This window comes from Oryzias latipes, chromosome 5, assembly GCF_053564925.1.
Source record: "Oryzias latipes strain Hd-rR chromosome 5, Olatipes_Hd-rR_3.1".
Taxonomy (NCBI): domain Eukaryota; kingdom Metazoa; phylum Chordata; class Actinopteri; order Beloniformes; family Adrianichthyidae; genus Oryzias; species Oryzias latipes.
In genome coordinates, this window is record NC_136241.1 from 5,157,418 (window position 1) to 5,180,752 (window position 23,335).

Sequence of the window (23,335 nt, forward strand, 5' to 3'; positions counted from 1 at the left end):
GTCTCCCTGCTCCGCTCCATTCTGATCATCCACTGTCAGACAAATAGATCCATGAACGTCTTTGTTTTCCTCGTCTGAGCTGGAAGCTGGATCTAAACTGTACGGCTGGATAGCTACAGTACTGCCCACCATTTTTGTTGCAGTGATAATGTTTGGTTTGGGTTGTGAGGGGCTATAAGCTTGCGGGAGAGCGTCTGAACAGATGGATGATGGGAAGTGGAGTTGGGCTTACTCCGTGCCAACAGTCCTGCCCACAACTCAGTTGTGAATTTTTAATGAACTCTTGCCGCTCTGCAGAAACTGTCCAGAAAATGGCAGAGGTTTTTTGAGTTTGCCTAAAAACGGCTCAATCATAAGTAAAAGAGCACAGGAAACGCTTTGAACATAGATCAGAAGATAGTTGGAGGGGGACTTTAAAACTTTGTGTCTCGAAAGGTATGAATTTCACATCAGACCAATGCAAATAGACTGTTTTTAGCAGAAATGTTAAGCTTCTATAAACATCATTCCTTCCTGTGTTGCCAATGCTTTGGCCTCCTTTTGCATTAATGACATCACTGATGCTCCATGGTATGGAGCTGATCCACCTGTGGCTTTGCACAGGTGTAGTGGAAGCTCAGGTTGCTTTGACAGCTGCTATCAGGTCATCTGCATCGTTGAGTGTGGTCTCTCTCCTCTTCCTCTTAGCAACAGCCCTTAGATTTTTTAGGTCAGGTGAGAGTACTGTTCAGTTCAGCACAGTAACACTTTGTTCATTGAAGCAGCTTTCGGTACATTTAGCGGTGTGTAGAGGCTAAGTCTAGCTGGAAAATGAAATTAGCATCTACACACAGCTTGTCAGCAGAGGACGCCACAAATGGCTCTTCAATGTTCAGGTAGATTGCTTCTTTACTGTGGACCACAGACAAGAAACAAAGGACAGAAATCTATGTGCATTGATACTATAGACAATAGAAATTTTACTTTTTGAATGGATTTTAAAATGAACCTGCTGTAAAGTAACTTTTAGTTATAAAAAGAAAGACTTTTTAATTGAAAAAAGCACATTTTTGTGGTTCTACTGCTGATTTCTTTAACAACTTTCCTTTACAAGAAGCTGCTGATGAGAGAAAATGTGCAAGAAACCAGAACACAACCCCATGTTACAACAGACGTTGTGGATGATATGATAAAGTACACAAAATAAAAGAGGAACTTTCAAACTCCAGAGTTTTCCATTTTGATGATTTGTTGCAGTAAAACCACAACGCTACAAAAAAAAAAAGGTAGTTTTCTCAGGTGTCGCTTTAAACTGTTGGTCATCTAGATCTTCTGCTTTAATGGTGCTTGATATAGTTTCACTCTTTGCCTCACAAATGAAAGCGTTCTAAAATTAAAACATCTTCAACAATTTGACAATTTAGAAAAGAGAATTTACGGGTGAAGAGCTGTAGATTGCAGAGGTAACAGAACTGGAGGGGAGTTAGGCTGAGGGTGCAAACCTATTTCAAATAAAAAAAACAGTTATAAGGAAAATTAGACTTCTGCAGCAGATTGTAGTCAAATAAAGTGTATTTTGTTGTTGCTTCAGACAAGAACAAACTTCCATCTTTGCAGACCAGACAACAAAGCTCCTCCACAAAATGCAAAAAATGTAAAGATTCTTGTTGCACGGCTTAAATTAAGGTAGCAGTGATCTGCTTTTGTGAGTTGAAAAAAATCCTTTGGTCCAGTTCATTAAACAAAATAACAAATACTCAGCCATAGTTGCAGAGTGAAAGCTGAGTATTTTTTCCTGTTTGTCCTGGTAAAGGAAAGTGGGCTATTTTAAGCTTTAGGGGAGGTGGAATAGGTGTAACATTGGCATGAAGTGTGGGCAGCAAAGACTTTGCAAAGTGGGACAAAAGAGTGTGTCCCTTTCTTTTTCAAGCTTCTCTGCCTCTCCTCCTTTCTCCTTCTCCCCATCTTTGAAGGATGGAGAAAGTATAAAGTGTACACCCAGAAATGTCAAGCTGCTGTGAAGTAAACGGAGCCAGTTCTTTCTTTCAATTTTTAAAAATAAAAACATATAGCTATTGCATAATTAGCTCTTTTCCATTCCCCCTGAGGATGTTCTGCCCACACAGCAGTAGGAAAGATGAGACGCCATGTTGTTGCAGCTCCAAAAAGATCTTTTAAAGCACAGCCTTCCCTTCTTAGCTCTAACACTGATGAGCAGGTTGTCGGTTTGAGTCTGTCCATATGTGCCAATGTCAGTTTCACCCGACTGGGCTGTGATGGCAACATAGGCGAAAAGCCACAACGAGGAAGTTAAGCTCAAATCTGTTTCGGCTACTGTTTTTAACCCGAGCTGTTAATGATTCGTAGAGCTGTTCACGTACAACACAGCAGAATGCATTTGACCTCACTGAGTAGGCTGAGTGAACCATTGATTATTTGCCTCTCTCTGCATTGCTCCTGCCTGCAGCAGATTGGAAGAAGGATCATGACATTGTCCCTGCTGCACTGTAAGAGAAACCCAATCACAGGGAGGATTTGCACACTCTTCTGATCATAATAATCCACCATATTATTGAAAACAAACGGGAGATTTAGCTGGTTTTCTAGTCGTTTTTTTTTAAACTTTCTTTCCATTACATATTTGATTGGTCTGAAAGCACAGGCAAATGACTTCCTTTTAAACGGAAATTACAAGCAGAAGTAAAAAAACAACCATGACAGATCTTTTTGTGTGCATGGACTGCGAGACAACACTCCAATTTGGATCTGTCGCTTAATTTTTGACCTTCAGTCACAGTTAACAGTTATTGAAAACTAAATGATTTCTCTACACTGAACTGCAGAGAGTTAAAGCAGCTGGCTCAACCAAGTAATTCAGTTCTTAGGATAATTGGGTTGATTAAAATGACAAAGTGGTAATTGGGGGAAAAGTGCAGTCAATCGTGACGCAGCCAGAACAGTGGCAGACCATGAAAACACTGAAAAATGGCAGAAGACAAGAAGTGGGGCTAGAAAGGCAGAGCAGGGTGATGAATGGTCTGTCCTTTAAATAGGACGGGGTTTTTGCAACTTTTCAGCAGGCCCAGAAAGCAAACTTTGTGCCTGATATTATTCTGGGTCACCTAGCCTCAGGGGAAGATGAGACGCAGAGCTGGCCTGGCCTTTCATTGGACGCACAACACACTGGTCTGAGTATCACTCAGTCCCCTGGTGTTGGATATGAAATATCTGCCAGCTTGATGCTTTATCAGAGCAAACCACACGTGGACTATATGTCGGCACACGACACAAAATGTACAGTTTGACAAGTGGAGCGCAGGGAGTTGTGTTGTTTGAGCTGCCCTCCATCAGCAGTGTGGGAGGAAGTGTGCAACAACCTGCGGGACTTTCCCGTTCAGTCCTCATGCCATCTAGAGGACGTGATGAGAATGCAAAGAAAACACAGGCAGCTTCCATCACTGCAGCCACTTTTATATCCATGTAAATACACATAAATCTCCATGTACAAATACAAAATCACTGATGATGTTGCTCAGAGCAGAGACTCCTGTCTTTGTGGTTACACTGATCAATAATCTTTTACACAAATATACATTTACTTTGCACTTATTGTAAAAAATTAAATTAAAATGCCCACAGTTTCCCAAAAGATCGCCAATTCTTTGCATCGGCTGAAGCTTTTGGTCTGCATATATGAAAAAGTACAACGTTCATTTTTAAATCTCTCTCGTTCTATATCTAAATCCGTGCAAAACAAACGATTGATTCACTGACGGCATCGTGTTTACATTCTTCTCTTGAGCTGGTGTGTACTTCCACATGCTTGTTATAAAGATAATTGAAAAATGCAGTAAAAAGAGCACTTTAAAACATTAAGGCATGGCTAACAGACTAAATATGAGGCTGCTCCAGGTTTGATCCTTTGTGAGTCTGACAGGTTAGCTCCTTTTCTCAGCAGCATGTCAGTAGTCAAAGAAAAACCATGCATCGCCTATTTAAGCAGCTTGATCAAAAAATAGGCCGATTTTATTGTCTGTCTTCTGAAAAACTCATGTGTAACAAGATCTAAGATCTAAGAAGTACTGATATAAAACAGGTGCTGGTGGGGTGCGGGACATTGCGGAGTGATGTTCCACACCAACAGGACCTTCTCCACTCGTGGCTCTCAGTATCACACCTGCTGTTGACAGCAGGCTATGTAGATGATCGTGTTCTCTCTCATGGAAGATGGTGTTTTCCTAATCTCAACACACTTTGTCAAGTTGCAACATGCAGACATAACAAAACAAAACCGCCTTTGTTCCACTTCTATACACTGCAGTTTCACAGTCATTTGGGAGTTCATCAGAGGAGAAAGGCATCAGAGCGGCTGCATCTATAAATTGGTGGCTTCCTCCATGGCGTTGACCCACCTGCATAAAGTAAAGATTATAGATTAGATTAAAGTTCATGCTTTAATGCCAAGTTTTATTGTTGACCTAGAGATTGAATGTAATTTTATGAACCTATAGGCACGGCGCCAGGGCAGAGCGGCCTGGGCCCACCCATCCGCAAATCACGCCCACCAGTACAGACGCTATTGTATCGTCTCAGTTTGGCTCTCTGTATTGTCGCACCTTTAACCCTTGTGCTATCCTAGGCACTTTAACATTGGGAGTGGGGTCATCTAGACCCACTAGACAGTGCTCTGAACCTTTTTTCTTCAGTGATTTGTGATCTTCACTGGTGTCCATGGATTACATGAAATCTTTCCACCTTTATCCACTTTTGTCATGGTAGGGAGAACACGTCAATGTAAGGGTGGGGTCATCTAAGATAGTACAAGGGTTAAATAGCTAAAAAAGTGGGCACAGAATGCACAAGCAGTAATAAAACTACTAAAACTATTTCAGCATCAGCGAAGCAAATGCAACAAAGCGCCGCAGTGTCAAGTATTAGCTCCGCCCCTTTACTCTGCTGTTTCAAAGTCTCCACTGCTGCTTGACAGCAGCAGCACTCAGATTCACTCCTCAGGCCTAGATGACCTTGGAGTTGATAAACCTGAGCTAATGCAACTCAAAAATGATCCAGCGCAATATTCTTCCGGAAAGAAACCCAGTTTCTCTGGTTTATGGAACCAAAACAGACCCTGGTGAGAATATTCAGCACAAAGTGATGCTGCAGATGGTTTCCATGCAGACAGTTCATCCCTATTTGATTTGATCCCAGTGCTTTCTTGGAAATTCTCCTTTTTATGTTTTCATTTACATTAAAGGTTTAAATTCCTGTTGTGAGAGTTTAAATAAATGCATTTAAAAAGATTTTAAAAAAGACCCTCAAATGCAGAAATGTTTGCTCCTAAAAGTAAAAACTATATTCTCCATCACAGCTGTTCATTGAATGTTGACCCTAAATGGGGAGTCCTAAGAAACCGGACATTAACGGAGTAATAATCATTACGTAACAGCTCCCGGTCTCCCATGTGTTGAGGGCTTCTCACCTTTGGGCTGTAAAGTTATCCTCCGCTTTGAAGGAGTAAAACAGAGTGTCTTTGTGGTAAAGCTGGAAGACGTTCGTCTCCTCCTCTCCTGCATATTTGTCAGACAGCTTCACCGTGAAACCCAGCAGAGGGAGACTTTCTGAGGCAATCCTCTCCTGCACATTGAGAAGAGATTAAGGGCATTTGTTACACAAATATAATTCATGATTCTTAAAGCCCCACTCCGATCATCTCTTTAACTATTGTCAAAGTGTTACCAGTGGTCTTTTAATTCTGATGATGCAGTTTTAGCCTAAACCAACACCTGTCGTTTTCTGGGACATAGTTCCTGCAGAACGGCAGGAGTTTATTAGATATACACCTCAGAGTTGTGGGCGGGGACGCTGGCACGGAGCAACCCCGCCCCACTTCCCCTTCCCCATTGCTTACACTGCAAACTATTTGAACCATGCAAAGATTTAAGTTTTTTTTTAGACATTCAATACATTATACCAGGTCTTCAGTTGTTTTAACTTCTCTTTACTCTACACTTTTCCAAGCTTTTTTCCAAATCAGCACAGTGGTGAATTGTTTGGTTAAAATCTAGGATCTAAAAATTGTATTATCATCAAAATGAGGCAAAAACCTTTTTGCTCCATAGAAGAAAAGAACGTGATTCAAGAATGAAAAAACTACAATGTAATTTTTGGTTCTTTTTTGAGGATTTTAATTTAAATGTCAGTTAATGTTGACAAGTTAGACTGACTGGCTTTCATTGTTATTATTTTGAAAAGAAAAATTTAGATTAATGTTCCAAGACTAAGATCTAGTTTTAGATTTTGTGAGGATTTATTCTAAGATCAAATTCTTATTTTGCTCTTGCTCATGTTCCCATTTTGTTGTAAAATGAGTCATTTCCCCTTATTATACTAGTTTTTTGTCACTCTAATCAAAATAAACTTCATTTAGGTTAATACAAATTCAATAAATACAAATCATTTGCTTGGAACTGGCAAAAAACAAAACAAAACAACGTATTATTGAGCGGCATAACATTCGATTTGAAGTAATTCTTTCTTTTTTTTTCCCTTTTGGATGCCTGTGTGGTACTTCTCGTTTCTAGATTTCTATTTATATTTATTCATTTATACATTTTTGACAACCAGCTGAAACCCAGTTGGGGAATTCACACACTAAAGTCAACACATTTTAATATAAATACACCAAATAAATATGCTAAAACATTAAATATAATAAAATAAGAAGAGAAGGTCATTATTTCAATTTTTCACAAACCTTTGATGTTGAAAGACAAGATTTAGAAAGAGTCCGCAGTGAAAAATCAAGGTGAGGACAGGAAGCGATAAAAGTGTTTGCCAAAGTACAAATACGACAAAAATTGCCAAATTTAACAGTTAAAACACAAGCAAAAGGAACATGGAATAAAACAGTTTATAGTGTTGCTCGCTGTGGTTGATGGAGGCCAAAGCAGCCTGACAGAAATTACGTCATCAAGTTCCTCAAAAAGGTGAGATCTAAATGAACGTAGCGTGATTCTAATGTCTGGATGCTGAAAAACGTTAAGAGGCATTATTCTGAAGACAAACCCAAAGTCAAAACTGTATCTGTGCCTCTGGTTCGACCAACCAGCCACAAAAGGTATTTGAGTTGTACCGTCTCTGGTCTGGAGCTGGCAGCCCCAGACCAGATGAAGCTGACGTATTCCAGAATGGGACAAATGTTGGCGTAATATGCCGATACAAGAGCTTTTAGGTCAGATTTTTCCTCTTCAGACTTACATTTACCATTTACTTTCTTGTGATTATTCTCATGGTCAGTGTTCTGTTTGCATTTTTAGGCTACCTCTTTTTGCAGAGCAGAGCTCGGAGCAGGGAGCTTGTGGCCCGTTCAGCGTATTTTCCACATCACACCAATGGTATTTTTTGTCTGCTCCTGATTTACAGCATTTGAATAAAGAAATACTCTATCACGAAAAAAATGCGACATGATCATGATAAAAACACCAAAAACACCATGCATTTTGAATGGAGTGGGTCTTCAAGAAGAAATGTTTTAAGTTGTCCTCTTTCACTGAAGGCCACACGTTCATTTTGTAAGAGGGGTATTATTGGACGTGTATGGTTTCTCCTCACCTCTTGGGCTCGGTACGTGTAAAGCACTTTGTCTTTTAGGAGGAACCACAGTCTCTTCCAGTTCTTCTTGCTCTTCTTGCTCCGCTGTAAAGTCCCACTGATGGAGCCTTCCTCCGACACCGTCACCTGCACATCAAAGATAACTTTATTTATGAAATCAAAACATCTGTTTTCCATTTCCAAACATAATATCTGCTGAATTAACCTGGGTGAATGATATTATGCCTTTTCGGTTTCTCCAAATATTATGAGGATGAATATTGTGGAACACAGTGGAGAGCGGTCGACTGAGGCGGTGCATCCGAGGGCTGCTGCTGCCTGACAGCTCACATATCTCTCCTCCTGCAGAGACAAACAACTTCCTTATGACCAAAGTGGAAAGTACAGATATAGGGCTTGGTTTGTTCCCATGCTTCAAGTTCCTTACAGGAACTCTACACTAACCTTCACTTCTGAAACACAGATAAGCACAAAAATATTTTCTCTTCAAAGCAAACCTAGGATTGGAAGGGGGAACAGAGACATGGCTGGCCAAAACATTCAGAAACTCCTTCTCTGTCTTGATTAAACAAGAGACTTAAACCTTTGCCAAGTCGCTTCACGTTCCCAGGTTCTACTGGTGAACAGATAAGACGGAAAAACTTGATCCACCAATGCCAAAAAGCAAGGAAGATTTTGACCCATGTCCTCCTGACTACCACCAGAAAACAAAAATTTTGTCCCATCCAAATTGTTTTAAATCCACCAAAAACTACAATTCCCAGAGCACCACCCCTTCACATTTGGTATGATTGAAAAACCCAGACTTTCCCCTGTAGATACACAACGAGGTTCATTCAGTGGTATGTTGGGAGATATTTAGGTTTAGAAATGACCTCTACAGGCCAGACAGAATACATATAATATCAGATATATCTACTGCGCATTTTACTATTGGTTGCTAAAAAAAACACAACAGGAAATTGGAAAAATGTAACATTACCATCTGTAACGGAATGGAAACAAAGAATCAAAAAACGACAGTGTGTCTACAACTAAATACAGATGTCTTTGAAGGTAGATGGCACATGGTTAAACGTTATTTGGGGTTGTGACTGTTCTTTGTACCTTTATTATCTGTTTAACTAAACTACACGTCTCATCTTGCCTCAATGCAATTTTTTGTTTTAGCTAGAAAAATTACTGTACACTATATTGGATGCGGATTTATGGCCGAATGTGTCTCAGGGAATTGTAGTTTGTTATGTGTTGTGATGAGAAATAAAAAAAAAAGCAAAAAAGAAATGATCTTTACAGAGAACAAATTTGCATTGCTGGTAGTCAGGAGATATGGTGCCATTTTATACACAGTACTGCAAAGTTATGCAGTTATTTTTCTTATGGCATTATTATCTGTATACACCCCCATCGGAATGCATCTCTATCTACTAAACGTTATGACTTGCATTTCCAGCTGAAAGTCTTCTTACCTCTTTTCTTTAGCTCGCTGTAACAGTGATCACACACTTTGGCCATGCGGTCCTTCATGTATTTCAGGGGATATCTGTTCCTTGAGCAGCTTCGACAAACAATCTACAGCCAACACAAAAGATGTTACAGAGTTTGCTGCTAAGAAAGTACAATCCTTCAGCTGTGCTTTGACACGTACTCTTCCACAGCCGTGGCAGTGGTGTCTGCGAAGAGTGAGGCTGAAGTCTGCAGTGCAGTTCATGCACATCATCACTTGTGAGACCGGGACAAGTGTGGGGGCTTTCTCTCCGAGGAGCAGTTTAAGGCCATCTCTGGACTGAACAGACACACACACATGTCTGCATTCACAAAAGCCCAAAGGAATGAAAGTCTTCTACAGACACAATGTTGGGTTGGGACATTTTCACCTCTCCTGAGCAGCTGTTGAAAGCAGAGCCTCTAGTGTGTTCAGTCACAGTTCTGTTTAGAGTGTAAAACCAGTCTTCTCTTTCCAGGAATGAACTGCAAGTGACAACACGCAAACTGCTCTCAACACGTCTCCAGAACTGAACATCTGCAGTGTTACTTCTGAGCTGTTCAGTGTGGCGGGTTGTTTTATTGTGTATACATTGCTCTGTGACCCACCTGGCAGACAAAATGATGGAGATGTCCGTTCCCTCTATCTTTAACGCATTTGGGGCATTGTCAATGGTGGGTTTACTGACCTAAGTAATTAAGTCAGATTTAGATTCAACAATCAAAAAAGAGAGAACAAGTTAAAATGGCATTTAGCTTTAAAAGAAAAGCATTAAGGACAGAGAAAAATATGGTGACATGATTATAAGGAACTGACCTTGAGCCCGGTGAGGGACAGAGTGTTCTTCAGTCTGTATTTTCCATTCTGCTGAGGGTAGGTGTAGAGCAGCACATCGTTCATCTGACAGACAGCACAACATTCAGTGACCCTCCTAAACGCACACGTCTACAGAGGCAACAGATTTGAAAACGGCCCTTTGATAAAAGCCCATTGTATGTATTTGCATCAACTCTCCAGCAGGTGTCCCCTCAGCCTAAGATGAATCTCAACGTATGCTTCTTCACAGATTTCTGAATGTCTCTTGCCTTGAAAAGATGTAAACAAATCCTAAATCTGCTAAAAGCATGAACCACATTGGGATAATAATCACATAAAAAACAAAAATCTGCAGCCGTTCCCAAACATTAGAACAGCACATTCAAGGCATTAGACACAAAAGGAGGTAACACCTGGTTCCCGACAGATCGATAGCTTTATGTTTCACAACCAGAATTTCACACCACATACATGAGATACTTGGGTCAACAAGTCTCAAGTTTCATTCTGAGTTTATTTTCCAGACAGTCTGTAAAGAAAATGTTCCCATAAACTTAAAGGCAGTCAGTACTGCCAACAGGAAGTACCTGATGGCTCCAAGAAGCCAAAATCCCTCAGACTTCTATAGAGAAACAGCTGGTACTCAGTTATTCTATTGGTCAGAAGAACCATTCTTGCTTTACTTTAACATGTTCCTTGTAACCCTCAAGGTCACTGATTTTATGTTTAAGGAACTGTGAATAAACTACAGCTGCCTGTTTGGGTACAAATTGTTTGATTATTTGTGTAAACAGATTTTGAAAAATGACTGTTGAAAGGAGTTTGTGTATTTCAGTCCAACTAACAGGCAGGATTGACTGAACTGCAATAAGCGAAAAACAGGGACTTTAGTCTAAATGTTATTTTGCTTTAGGTGCAAAAACTTGCTTACTTCCTTCTTCTCTCTCCCAGAGTTTACATCAGTGTTCAGTAAACATTTGTATTAAGCAACATCAGGGGTTTAAACAGGGATGTTTGTAAATGTAAGGAGCTGACCTTCCCCATGCTGTTGATAAAAAAAATGGTTCAGGAAGTCAATATTCAGAAACATCCTGCCAGGAAACCTCGCTTATAAGCTATGTCTTGGCAAAGAAAAAGATTTGGAACTTTAAGCCTGACCATACATTTTACACAGATGTATACAAAGAAACAAAGCTTTGTGTATGTTTTTGAACATGTAAGAAAACAAGATTCTATCAGAAAGCCTATAAAATACAAACAGGAATCAGAATTTACCAAAAACAAATGACGAGGTTGGCGACTTTTTCTGCTGACCTTCATCAGTGTGCCTTCCTTAACAAAAACCTGTTGAAAAAGAAAAACTGATCAATTAAGTTGAAAAAAATTCAGATCCTCTGATACCAGTGCATGGAGGTGATCTGAAATAATCAGCGTTACTCTCTTTTTTCTTTTCTTTATTCTTAGATCAGGCTGGTTGGGGATTCCCAGATGATTTTTTTTTTTTTTTGAGTAAAGGGCAACATGGAGAAAGAGAAGGGCAGACAGGGCGGGCTGGCCAAGCCAACAATGCAGTTATCAGAGCCATACCCTGTCAGGATGAAGCAGATCCCGCTGGCCATGAACACTGTGCGCTATGTTGATCAGACGCAGCAGATTCTCCTGAGCGAGACAGAAACAGAAGAAAAAGGAGCAAACCAGCAGTCAAAACAAGAGAATGGATTAAAGTGCATCCCTTCATCCTCATTATCTCCTACAACCGTTGGCAAGAACAGCTGATGGTCAGCTGATGCAGCAGATGAAGCAATTATTGCTGACTGAAATGTCACTGAACAGGACGACATGTAAACATGTGGAAATAAAAAATAAACATAAACTGTTAAGGAGTCGGTAAATGTTGTATTTACACCGTTTTCTTAAATGATAAACAACCACTAATTTAATCTGCAACAAGTTTAAAAAAAATATCTCAGAGTATCATTACAATTTTACACTTACACTTTTCCCAAGTTGTAAAAGTGAAAAAAGAAATAAAAATTCCAATTCAATGTTAGGGGTTTACAGTGAATGTTACATGTTACATTCACTGTACATGTTGACTCATGAAGTGTTATTTATTATTTTTAAAGCCTACAAGTTACCAGGTTTATCCAGTAGTTCTAGCGGGTAAGCCTTTTTTTTAAAATAAAAATCCATTTCTGCTTTATTTGAATCTCAAGATCAGTGAATATGTTTGTAAGCAGGGAGCCAAGTCTGTAATTAAGATGTAACATGTATTTTTTTATTATTTATATCAATAGGCAAAGGCAGGGTGACACCTGGACAGGTAAGTCTGCTGCAGACAAACACACAAAGGCTTCCCTGCCACTCTGGCTCCTGAAATTGCAAAGTCTAAAGTCCAAATCTAAGTCATGACTTTATGATTTTGCATGACCTTTTAAAGTAATAAAACCGATGTTACTGTGTATTGTCCAAGTGCTGACAGCTGTGCGCTAATGTAGATGACATCATCTAGTGGTAGTAATGTAAGAATTTGAAGACACAATTTTTTCATATCTCTCAGCTTGTAGGGCTGATTTTAGGGGTAGGGAGAAGCCGGAGGGGTAGGGAAGCAATTTAAAATTTGACCGCACTCTGAAGAGGAAGTTTAAAGAAAAAAACACTCAACCTATGGGGCATGTTTTTGGCCTGTAAGATGAAAGCTGGAGCCTATGCTGGCATAGGCTCCAGCAACATCCATCAAATCAAACTTTGTTTCTATAGCACCTTTTTACATCAAAACATAATCGAATTTTAAAAACAAGAGGACAAGACATTAAACAAATGTTTTGTTTATAATGCCAACAATCCCCCCCCCCCCCCCCCCCACACACACACACACATACACACACCATGGTAAGAAGAATGATAAAATGATGCAATGTAGAAATGACCCAACTTAGCATAAATTAGCGTCAATATTTACTATAAGCATCCTTCCTGCATGCTGCATTGAGTTTACAGGTAAATATATGATTGAAATGATAAACCTTGGTTGCCAACTAATTTAAATTTGTACAATTCCTGCCTTAAAACTCATATGAAACTCTTACCCCATGTTTTATGTTGTCATTGATCTGATCTGCAATGTCAGAAACGATTCCAACTGCAGCTGCATGACACAAACAGACAGATGCATCAGCAAAAACATTTCACTGCATTCAGAGAGAGCCATCATTGATCAAATATCTCCTTCCTCCATGTCTCAGGACTTTAGAAGTGCCTATGAGTTTGGACTAAAGTGGCTCCCTTATCAGAGATGTAGCATCAGATACTGTGGCTGTAAAGCGCCTTCTCATGAATTACACATTACAAACTTCAGACAGCAGGGACCTGGAATGACTGTCTGGTGGGTTGCCAGCTCAAACAAAGAAACCCAAATTGGCTCTCTCATGGCCCTTTCCTTGTGCCAAATGAGCAGAAATAAATTCCAAGAACCGGTAGAAACAAAGCCACACACAGAGACTAGTAAAGCTCTCCAGGAAGTAAACAAACGATGTGACTACGCTGTGGTTGTACACACGACTGTTTCATGAAACCAACATCTTTACTGTACCTTGGGTGTCTTCATATTCCCTAGAATCGGGTGAAAGATTATTCAGGTAATCTGTGAGAAGAAAAAAAAGTTTTTTTTTAAAAAGTAAAGTACCAACCTTTTCCAATCGGGAAATTCACTTCATTTTCGAATTTTTACCTACCAGTGAGGAGCATCCGATACCGAGCCACCCGAACAATGACCTGCAGTAGCTGCTGTTTAAGACTAACAGCTGAACTCTGTTCCTAAACAAGAGAAGTGTAGGTTTTTAATATCACAAACACATCAATGTTTCCTTTCACCTCAATGGAAAAATGCTTTGAATTGAAGCAGAAAAAGGGTTTCCTAAACTTTGATAACCCTTGTGCTATCCTATGGGGTCAAGATGACCATTGACATGTTTTATCCCTACCTTGACAAAGGTGAATAAAGAGGGACAGGATTTCATGTAATCCATGGACACCAGTGAAGATCACAAATCATTGAAGAAAAAAGGTTCAGCGCACTGTCTAGTGGGTCTAGATGACCCAACTCCCAACATTAAAGTGCCTAGGATAGCACAAGGGTTAAAACAATATAGAATACTCAAACCACAATGTTCACTTTTAGAAAAATCTATGATGAAGGACACCGTTTGTGAGTGTTATGATATGTTGATGTCAAATTCAAATGAAAATTCACAAAGTAAATGCCTGGAAAGAAAATCTGCAAAAAGAAAGAAATGAGGAATGGGAGAGGGTGTCACAAGTACAGGCAGACGGCTGTTTCCAAATGCAGCAGGTTTAATAGCTCAGCTAAAAGTCCACAAAGCTAAATCAGGGTCAGGCAGGCAGGAGTCGAGAACAGGCATGAGATCATCAGAGGAGAGACAGAGTAGTCAGAATCCAGGCGAGAGTCAGGGCAGAGACAAAACAGGGTCAGGAGACAGAAGATCAGGTTCAGATATAAGGCTTGGTAATGCAGACAGAGTGGCACAAACAATACTTCACACTGAGTGAGGCTCAGTACAGTGCCTAAGTAGTGCAGCTTGATTCATGTGAAAACCTGTATTGCCGAACGCTGGAAAAAACACCAACAAGCATAACCCAGAGGTTCCAACAAATGTTGTCAAGTGTCTCTTTAGAAAGGATTACATATAATTTAAAAGAAAAGAAGAAGAATTTGAAAATATATTTCTGAAGACTTTTGACCTTTTGGACTCACAGAGGTGTCCAAATTCAGGCCTCGAGGGCCGGCCTCCTGCTGGTTTTCCAGAAATCCTGCCTTGTCTGCTGCTGATTACCTGGATCAGATGCGTTTAGCCAGCAAGGACCTTCAATGGCAGGATGGTTGGAAAACATGAAGGACACCAGCCCTCGAGGTCTGGAAGTGGATACTCCTGGTCAAGAGGATTAGAATGTTGATCCTTCTTTAGATGGCTTACTCTGTTTTATTTTGCAGTTTGTTGAGTTCATAATCAGTGTTTTATCAATGTCTAAGGAGAGGCACTTTTGTTCCTATGGGGGGGGGGGGGGTGTTAAATATAACAGTGATTGAGTGAAAGCAGTTTTTTAAACACTGTAGAGGAACTTGCAACTATTGTAAATGCTGAACCGAATTTTCATTGAAAATTCTATAAAAGGAATGCGGCGAAAGGAAAAGAAGCCATGAGAGCACTAAAGCATCCTAAAACAGAACCTCAAACCACATTTTAGAAGGTTTGGATATACAAATCCAGACTGATAGCAAAGACACTGCAGTGTGACAGTTTAGTCAACATTCTCCAGGGGCATCATGAGTTTGCTCAAATGTGTTGTGATGATCGATAATTCTTCTACAGGCCAAAGATGAGGTGCTGACACCACAATTACCATCACTCTTGTGATTCTCTTGAATGGCTAGAATAACCTGTTTATGAGTGGTACAAAAACAATCATTTTTATATGACATGATAAAACGATGCATGAAAAGAAAAGTCAATCCAAAAAATTAGCTGCTCCTGCTGAAATCAACTGCGAAAACAGCATTTTAGAAGGTAAACCTGTTTGGAGATGTTCAGCATTTTTAAGAATCTCTAAACAGCTTGTAAAGTTAATCAACACAGAAATAACTGCTTTTATGCTTAATAAAATAAAGGAATCAATGATTTTATTTGTTGTTTGTTGTTTATTTGTTTTTTATTTTCTGTTTTAGAAAACCAATTTGTCCTTGTTCTATGCGCAATATGAGAACAATAAATCTCCATAGTTCTTTGTTTTGCAGCATTTATACCATAAAACAGAATACAGAGAGCTGACACTGGGAAGAAGCAAGTTTGGGAAACTTTTTTCTCTGTTTGCACTTGCATTTTAAACTCGGACTTGGTCCATTCTAAGAGGAATGTTTCACAGATTCCAAATAAAAATGTGTTTGAAGCTTTTTTCTGTCTTTCATGAGCGTTGTTTTCATTTAAGATTAAATCTGTGCAGCTAATGTATGCAACAATAGATCGAACCACAGCTTTCAGTCTCCATACATTTCTTGGTCCATAGAATGAAAAAACCCTCAGTCAGCAGCCTAAAGGATAAAAAGCCACTTGCATCAACAAACTGAGTTTGGGGAAATACCAGGACCCTTTTTTTAAACTCAGGTGGCCCTAAATTCAGGAGGCAAACCTGCCTGGGTCTGCAAAGACTTCCTGCCAACATCTCCCCTCAGCGGTCTATGAAAAAAATCACTTCTGTGTCTGTAAATAAAACACAGTTGCTGCAATGCTGTTGTAACATCATGTGTCATTGATTCCTGCCAAAGGCTAAAGTTAACAGCTGGCTAAATCCGGTTTGATTGTTTGCAGCATAAAACTGTAGATGCTGAACACATAATAATTGTTTTGACCAATAAATTTGACATTCAATCCGTTTTATTACAAAATTTCTTGCTGACCTCTTGAACAAATAATTGCTTTAAGTTGTACATTTCTGCTGTTGCTGGAACAAAAATAAACAGAAAAATTTCAGATCGGTGGCTGACACTGAAATATGTTTTTGCTTTTTTCCTGGTTTGTTTTTTACAGACGATTGGATTCAATCTGTGCCTCCTGTTTTATTCTGTCCCTTATAAACCTGTGACACCAACATCTCCGGTTTCAGCAGTTCCATTCCACCAGTGAATGCATCTCACTTTATGAACTTCTAGGTTTTAATGTAGGATTTGACGTGTGGCCGTGGTACAGCGGTAGAGCTTGTTTGGAAGATCACAGGTTCAATTCTTGCCTATGTTCCTAAGTGTCCTTGGGCACTGAGCCCCATGTTGCTCCTAACGGTTACAGGTTGATGCAAGTAAAGCCGCCACCAGTGTGTGAATGTGTGTGTAAACGGGACTGTGACTGTAAAGCGCTAAATAAGTATTCGCCATTTACCAAAAGTCAGTGATCCAAAATCAGTCATTCAGAACTAATGCTTTTCTGTGATGAAAGGCCATGTGAGCATAAACCTGCCTGAGGAAAAAGTTGCACATGACAGTTTGGTTTGAGATGAAGCATTTACAGATGTAAATCCTCAGAAGAAAACATAAAAACTCATTTTCCGACATACTTTTTTTTCTTCCTTTTTTTGACAAACACATTTTTGTCAAATAAAATAAATATGTGTTTGATTTCTGACCTCAAACTTTTGAACGATGGCTGCAAATGCAGGTGACGTTTGGCAGCTGTTCTCAAGTAGACTCATGCTTCGATCATAGTGGCCAATGTAAGTGGTGAAGACCAAGAACTCCGCTTTTCTGGACAGAAATATGTCAGCAATCCTCTGCCACTCCTCCCTGAGCAGAGAAAGATTTAGTTGTTGATTTTTTGTCTCAAACAAGAGGTAGTGGTGAAGCAAAACATCTCACTTTAGTTGAGTCTGCACTAATGTTTTAAGTATCTTCTGGGTAATGGTGTGAATCTTACCAGTGCCGGATTCGATATTCCAGCTCGCTGAGGATTTTGCGGTGTAGAGTGTAAACATCAGGCAACTCATTGAGAATCTCCCCAAGTCTCCCGTCATCCAGAACAGGCTGCCCTTCATCCCCGACCGCTAAGCCCACCGCGTCCCTGAAGTCCTGCAACAGGAAGGAGCCTTAATGTCCTGGTTACACTTTTCCTCTAAGACAACAACAGTCTGCATGTCTTTGCCTTTCGACCACCTTGCTGATAAGAATAATCTGAATAATGAGGCAGTTCAGATAACATCTCATGGTCACCTAGAACACTAACTTCATTGGTCACATTTACCAGTTCCATCCCCACGCTGAAGGAACAAAGTTTAAGATCTAAAAATGCTTTTCAATGTTATGGTCAAATTTTGTTAACCTTAGAAACAAGCAGTGTTTGTTGCAAACACATGTTTTTAGTATCCATCCATCCATTTTCTGAACCTGTTTTATCCCTTACGGGGTTGACGGGCTGCCAGAGTCTATACCGGCCACTGCTGGGCAAAGGCTGTTTTTTCATTATATAAAAATTGTTTTACTTGTGTTCAATATTTGATCATTTTTTAACAAGTTAGTTACTGGTGTAGTATTTTGGAAATTTTGTATCTCTAATAAAACTAGAGACTTGAATTATGTGCAGTTAAAAATCAATACATTGGGTCGAAAAAGTTTGTCGATCACCGATTGTGCAAGTTGACCCTCTTAAAAAACTGAGCTGTAATGTCCATCAGAGATATACTTCAACTAGTGTGGACAGAAGATAAACAAGAATCCAAGAAATCATACTGTGTGATTTTTAAAGAAGCTATTTGTATAATGGAGCAGAAAATAAGTATTCCGAGAAACTCCCTGAAGCAAACAATCAAGCATGAATTCTGTTCCTCACAGACCTATTCCTTCTTCTTTATTAAGCTCTTCTATCCTCCACTTGTTACCTGTATTAATTTCACCTATTTGAAATGGTTATCGGTATAAAAGACACCTGTCCACAACCTTAGACAGTCAGACTGCAACCTCTCCACCATGACCAAGACCAAAGAGCTATCAAAGGAGACCAGGGGTAAGATTGTAGAATGCACCAATCTACCATTACCAAGCAGCTTAATGCGAAGACATCAACTGTTTGAGGAAGTACTAGAAAATAGAAGAAATACAAGATAATTGACAATCTCACTCCACGTGGAACTTCACACAAGATCTCACCTGAAGAACAGTGAGGAAACAACCCAGAACTACACTGAGGCATATCATAGCCAAAAGCCTTTACCATAGTCACTACATTACCAGATGCAATAACCTTGTGGTGATGTAGAATGAAAGATCGAAATATGCATAAAGTGCATCTACCCTCTCCCAAATTTACCACAACAAACAGAAAAGTAAAAAAAACTTGATATTAACAATCAAGTGCTTAAGTTCAAAAGTAAAAAAACAATTAACGTCCTAACAAAGAGTGCAGTTTGGTTGGAAAACATTAATGTTAAATCTGCAGGTTCTATAAGTAGAAACTTGCTGCATCAGGTCTCCGTAAATTACCTGAGGAGCACTGCTGATCATGTATTCCAAAGTTACTTTAGATTAGTTTATTAGACATTTTAAAGACAAACACTCACTTCTTGGAGCATCTTGAGAGAATTCACGTGTCTGTAGACAAAACAAAAACAAAAGGCTCAGACTGTTTTTTTTTTAGCACATCTGGGATTATGGAAAACAAAATCTTACACTCTTTCCGTTTCCACAAGATCCATGACAACATAGAAAGCTCTGGACTGACCATCAGGCTTTATAAATGGACAAAACAAAACAGAGTATTAATAAGAACACAGATGGGATGAGGAGGGACAACAGGAATAAAGACAACTGTCCCCTAGCAGCAGTTCAGTGGAAAGTCCTAACCATTGTTAAAAGCTGACATAGTTACATTTCTGATGCAAAAAAAAACATCTACTTAACCTTGAAAGCATATATAACCACATTTTTCTTTTTCTGTAAACATAGAGCAAACCTGTCTATCATAATTGTTGTCCATCCCACCATCGTCCTCCCCAGAGGTGCGCCCTTGGTCTTCTTCACCCACCAGATCTCTTTGGTCATCACTTACTGGATCAATCTTTGAACCAGCGACCACAGGACACATGTATTCATCCGTGTAGGTGCTGTGAAGGAATAAAAACAAAACAAAGGGCATCAGAAAAAGGATCATGGAGATGGCCATGCATGCAAAATACCATTCAGAAAGACGGTTTAACTCATTTCAATTCATTCAGATCTTCTGCACATGAGGGTCTGGATGAGACACTAGTTTCTTCTACCATATAATTTTAGGAATTTTAATTTTTATCACAAATACTAAGGAAACAACAAGGTTTTTCTTGTCTAAGCTGAAAGTCAAATTTCATAGGAATTTAGGTGAAATAATCCGATTTTTGTTCCCTTCAGAACAAACGGACTGTAGGAAAGAAGTGCAACACTTGGTGTCATGGTGTGACAATAAAAAGTTGATTTTAAACATCAAAAAGCCTAATGAAATTATTGTAGACTTCCGTAGATGTAGTAAAAAGTCATCAGCCACTTTCCATTGGCATGGAGATGGTAGAGAGGGTGACTAATTTTAAATTTCTGGGGGTCACTATGACAGAGGACCTATCCTGGGGTCTTCACACTGCCTCAGTGGTGGGTGAGGCCCAACAACGCCTCTATTACCTGCGGAAACTAAAGACTGCTGAAAATCTCCAGGCAGCTGATGGTGAACTTTTACAACTTTGCCATCAGCAGTGTTCTGACATATGTTTTTTTAGTGTGGTTTTACATTTGCACCAAGGCTGATCCGGTGGTGAAATCACTGGGAAAAATCATTGGGACTGCTCTCCCATAGATGACACCACCTGCTGTCTAAAGAGAGTCCACAACATCCTGCCTGACCAGCACCATCCGGCCTGCCATCTCTTCCACCTGCTGCCCTCAGGAAGGAGGTACAGGTCCATCCAGGCCAGGACAACTAGACTGAGTAACAGCCTTTATCCACAGGTTGTGTGGCTGTTGAACAGTCCCACCCACCAACCGCCCCCACCCCTTTCCATCGATTATTCTGTGACACTATTAAAGTGAAAATGCGAAGAGGGGATTGCATTTTTGTTTCACATCGGCCACGCAAAAAGTGTCGCATAATTCAATTCCAGTCAGCATTTCCAGGAGGGAGGCGGGGCGATGACTTCAGTGCTCACTCGGTGTAGATGGTTGCTAAGAGACAACGACATGTCTAGGAGCAGTGCGGCCTGGCTCGTAGCTTTGTATTAGCGGCAGGGGAGGGTGCCGCTGTGCGCTCCTTATTGTTTACAGTTTCTCAGGACTGAGTAGCAGCATTTACGCCTTCTGCGGTCTGGAGCTGCGGACCGCGGTGCGTCTGTTTGAAGCTTCCCCCGGACTAGCTTCATCTTTGGACGGAGCGAACACCGTATCAAAGCACCCTCCCCGGCCCACTGGTCCGAAGCCGCAGCCGGTCAGAAGGCGGAAATGCTGCAACTCAGTCCTGAGAAACTGTAAACGTTTTTTTGAGTGGTGTCCAGACAAAATGAAGGCTGATGTTATTACCACATATTTATATCCAAGATGTTCATTGCGGCATTGCCCCCATGGAGTTTAAGTTAATCCACGGCTAATGATTTTAGCACGTATTAGCCTAATGCTAACCCTTCTTCCGGGTCCTTGCAGCCAAGAAAAAAAAAGCACTGGCCACTCGGATTAAAACAAATATGAGCGAACAGGCACTTAACAATAATCATAACTGTCATAAAAGCACATTTAGAAGATCGTCTCCTGCTTGCTTTCCACTGTTTTTGCTGTTCGAGGCCAGATACAGCGCCATCAACAGCTCCAGCATAAGGAGTCCGTGTCCTGACATTAAGATATAAAAATATATCTTGTTCCCACAGATTAATATCTTGTTCCCACAGATTATTATCTCGTTCGCACGAAATACTATTCCGTTCCCACAAGATACTATTGCGTTCCCTCAAAATACTATTCCGTTCCCTCGAAATGATTAACTCGTGCGAACGCAATAATTATGTCGTTCGAACGCAAATCACGTCATAAGTCATTCACGCTTTCTATTTATATATATATATTTATATATATATATATATATATATTTCATATGCTTTCTGTACGCCGGCAAAAGCCGCTTTCAGCGGTAACTTCCGTGTCTCTGTGACCCATATTCGTTCAAAAAAGGAACATGAAAAACAAAAATGATTATATATATAATGTATGTATAATTTTTTTTTAAATATTATCTTAGTAAAACATAAGAACCTTGAATGGATGAAACTAAATGATTGACTTTAATTTTGGTATTTAGCATTTAGGAATACCAGCACAGTTTCTGGCTTTTTCATTTGTGGGTTGTATTAAGGCAAACTCAATTTAGTGACATTAAAGTGTACAAAACACAATTCCCAATGAATTCACCACCATTCTGAACCACATTACACCCATCAAAGTCTCCCTTTTTTATCTCACAGGACAGATGTTTCAAAGGCGTGTGAGCTCTTTTCTGGATCTTTTGATTTGCTGTTCTAAAAAGCTAAACTTAAATTCATAAAAACTCTTCCAAAAATTGTTAGCAAAGCAGCACAAAATTCAATTTTTATAACATTAAAATTCAGACTCGTTAGTAAAAACGCAAACCCCAACAATTTCATCCATTTCAGACTTGTAATTTAAAAAAAAAAATCTGAATATTTGATGCATTGTGTTTTTAATCTTAGCTACCATGAGTCGTTTAACTTTTTATTTGTGTGAAAAAAGTTGACTGAATTCCATTTGACCGTGAAAGCCATCTTTCTGGTCCTTTATGAACCATTTTATTGAAATATCCCTATAATGTTCGTCCTCAGAGGCAGAATCAAGTGTGAATAAATAAAACATTGCAGGTTTGCATGAAGCAATAAACTGGTCCAAAAGGCCTACGGTGACAACAGTAACCAACTTGAGATCCATGCTGATATTTTATGCAATGAGAGCTTCTACTGCAGGGAAACCATATGAATATGCTAATCGATAAAGCTCAATGGGGAATCTAAACATTGAAATGACAGTGTGTCTGTAAGTCACAGCGCTGAAGCAGTTCAGTCATCTATAAGACGACCAGCCAAGCCAACAATCCAGGAATGTTTGGATTTAATCCAATGGATGTGCAAATTAGCTTTGAGCAACATTTGTGAGTCCTTCATTCCCTGCAGGACTTCAGATGTATACAGCCCATAGCTGCTTACCACAACACAGCTTAAAGGAGACACCAGGGATGTTTAAAACACAGAGCTTCTGCACATGAACAGTTTCCAATATTAGACTTTTATATCACTCCAAAAGAAAGTGCTGCTGTCACTTCTCACTGGTCTGCCATGCAGCTTGAAAGCTCAGGGCAAAAGCAGCACAGATAAATTCTAAGAAGAGATAAAAGATATTGCTACTGCTTTTCTTTGGGCTAAGTTTCCAGTGACTGCATGGTGAGACTGTGGCTACCTGCCAATGCTCCTCCTTCAGGCTACTGTTACATGAACAGCATCAACCACTGAGTTTACTGACCGTTCCAAATCTGCTGAACTGTTGTGACATTCACTGTTTTCAGTAGTAGATTGAAAACAGAGAAGAGTCACAAAACTACAGAATTTTGATGGACCTTTAAATTTGCCACTTTTATAATCCACATAATAGACATAGAGAAAAAAAAAACCTGTAAATTTCCTTTCTTTATTTCTTGAATCTGAGCCTTGCGATGCTTTAAATGTGTTTTTTAATGCTTTCCCAATCTGTTTAACTTTTTGTTCATTTTTTCTGTTGATCCTTGTGTAATTAGTATAAAATATACTGACAAAAACAAATAGGATACAAATAAAAGTAAACACTTTAGTAAAATTTGATTCATAAGTGGTCTACTT

General features: G+C 39.6%; 1 protein-coding gene across 2 annotated transcripts in view; it reads right to left on the reverse strand.

The window, feature by feature from the left end:
* Positions 1–3,429: 3,429 nt before the first annotated feature.
* Positions 3,430–23,335, reverse strand: part of fgd5b (FYVE, RhoGEF and PH domain containing 5b) — a 32,663-nt gene continuing 12,757 nt past the window's right edge. Inside the window, exons 3-21 of one of the 2 annotated variants that reach the window (XM_004068556.5) lie at positions 19,399–19,549; positions 19,116–19,174; positions 19,007–19,037; positions 17,371–17,522; positions 17,084–17,240; positions 13,627–13,708; positions 13,485–13,535; positions 12,982–13,040; positions 11,480–11,551; positions 11,168–11,236; positions 9,893–9,976; positions 9,685–9,764; positions 9,468–9,561; positions 9,239–9,376; positions 9,060–9,162; positions 7,796–7,932; positions 7,591–7,716; positions 5,459–5,613; positions 3,430–4,391 (exon numbers count right to left, since the gene is read on the reverse strand). In XM_004068556.5, coding sequence (XP_004068604.1) covers positions 4,355–4,391; positions 5,459–5,613; positions 7,591–7,716; positions 7,796–7,932; positions 9,060–9,162; positions 9,239–9,376; positions 9,468–9,561; positions 9,685–9,764; positions 9,893–9,976; positions 11,168–11,236; positions 11,480–11,551; positions 12,982–13,040; positions 13,485–13,535; positions 13,627–13,708; positions 17,084–17,240; positions 17,371–17,522; positions 19,007–19,037; positions 19,116–19,174; positions 19,399–19,549 — 1,837 coding nt within the window. In that variant the 3' untranslated portion in view covers positions 3,430–4,354. The remainder of the gene's footprint in view (positions 4,392–5,458; positions 5,614–7,590; positions 7,717–7,795; positions 7,933–9,059; positions 9,163–9,238; positions 9,377–9,467; positions 9,562–9,684; positions 9,765–9,892; positions 9,977–11,167; positions 11,237–11,479; positions 11,552–12,981; positions 13,041–13,484; positions 13,536–13,626; positions 13,709–17,083; positions 17,241–17,370; positions 17,523–19,006; positions 19,038–19,115; positions 19,175–19,398; positions 19,550–23,335) is intronic. The other variant, XM_020703031.3, reaches the window with a different exon arrangement.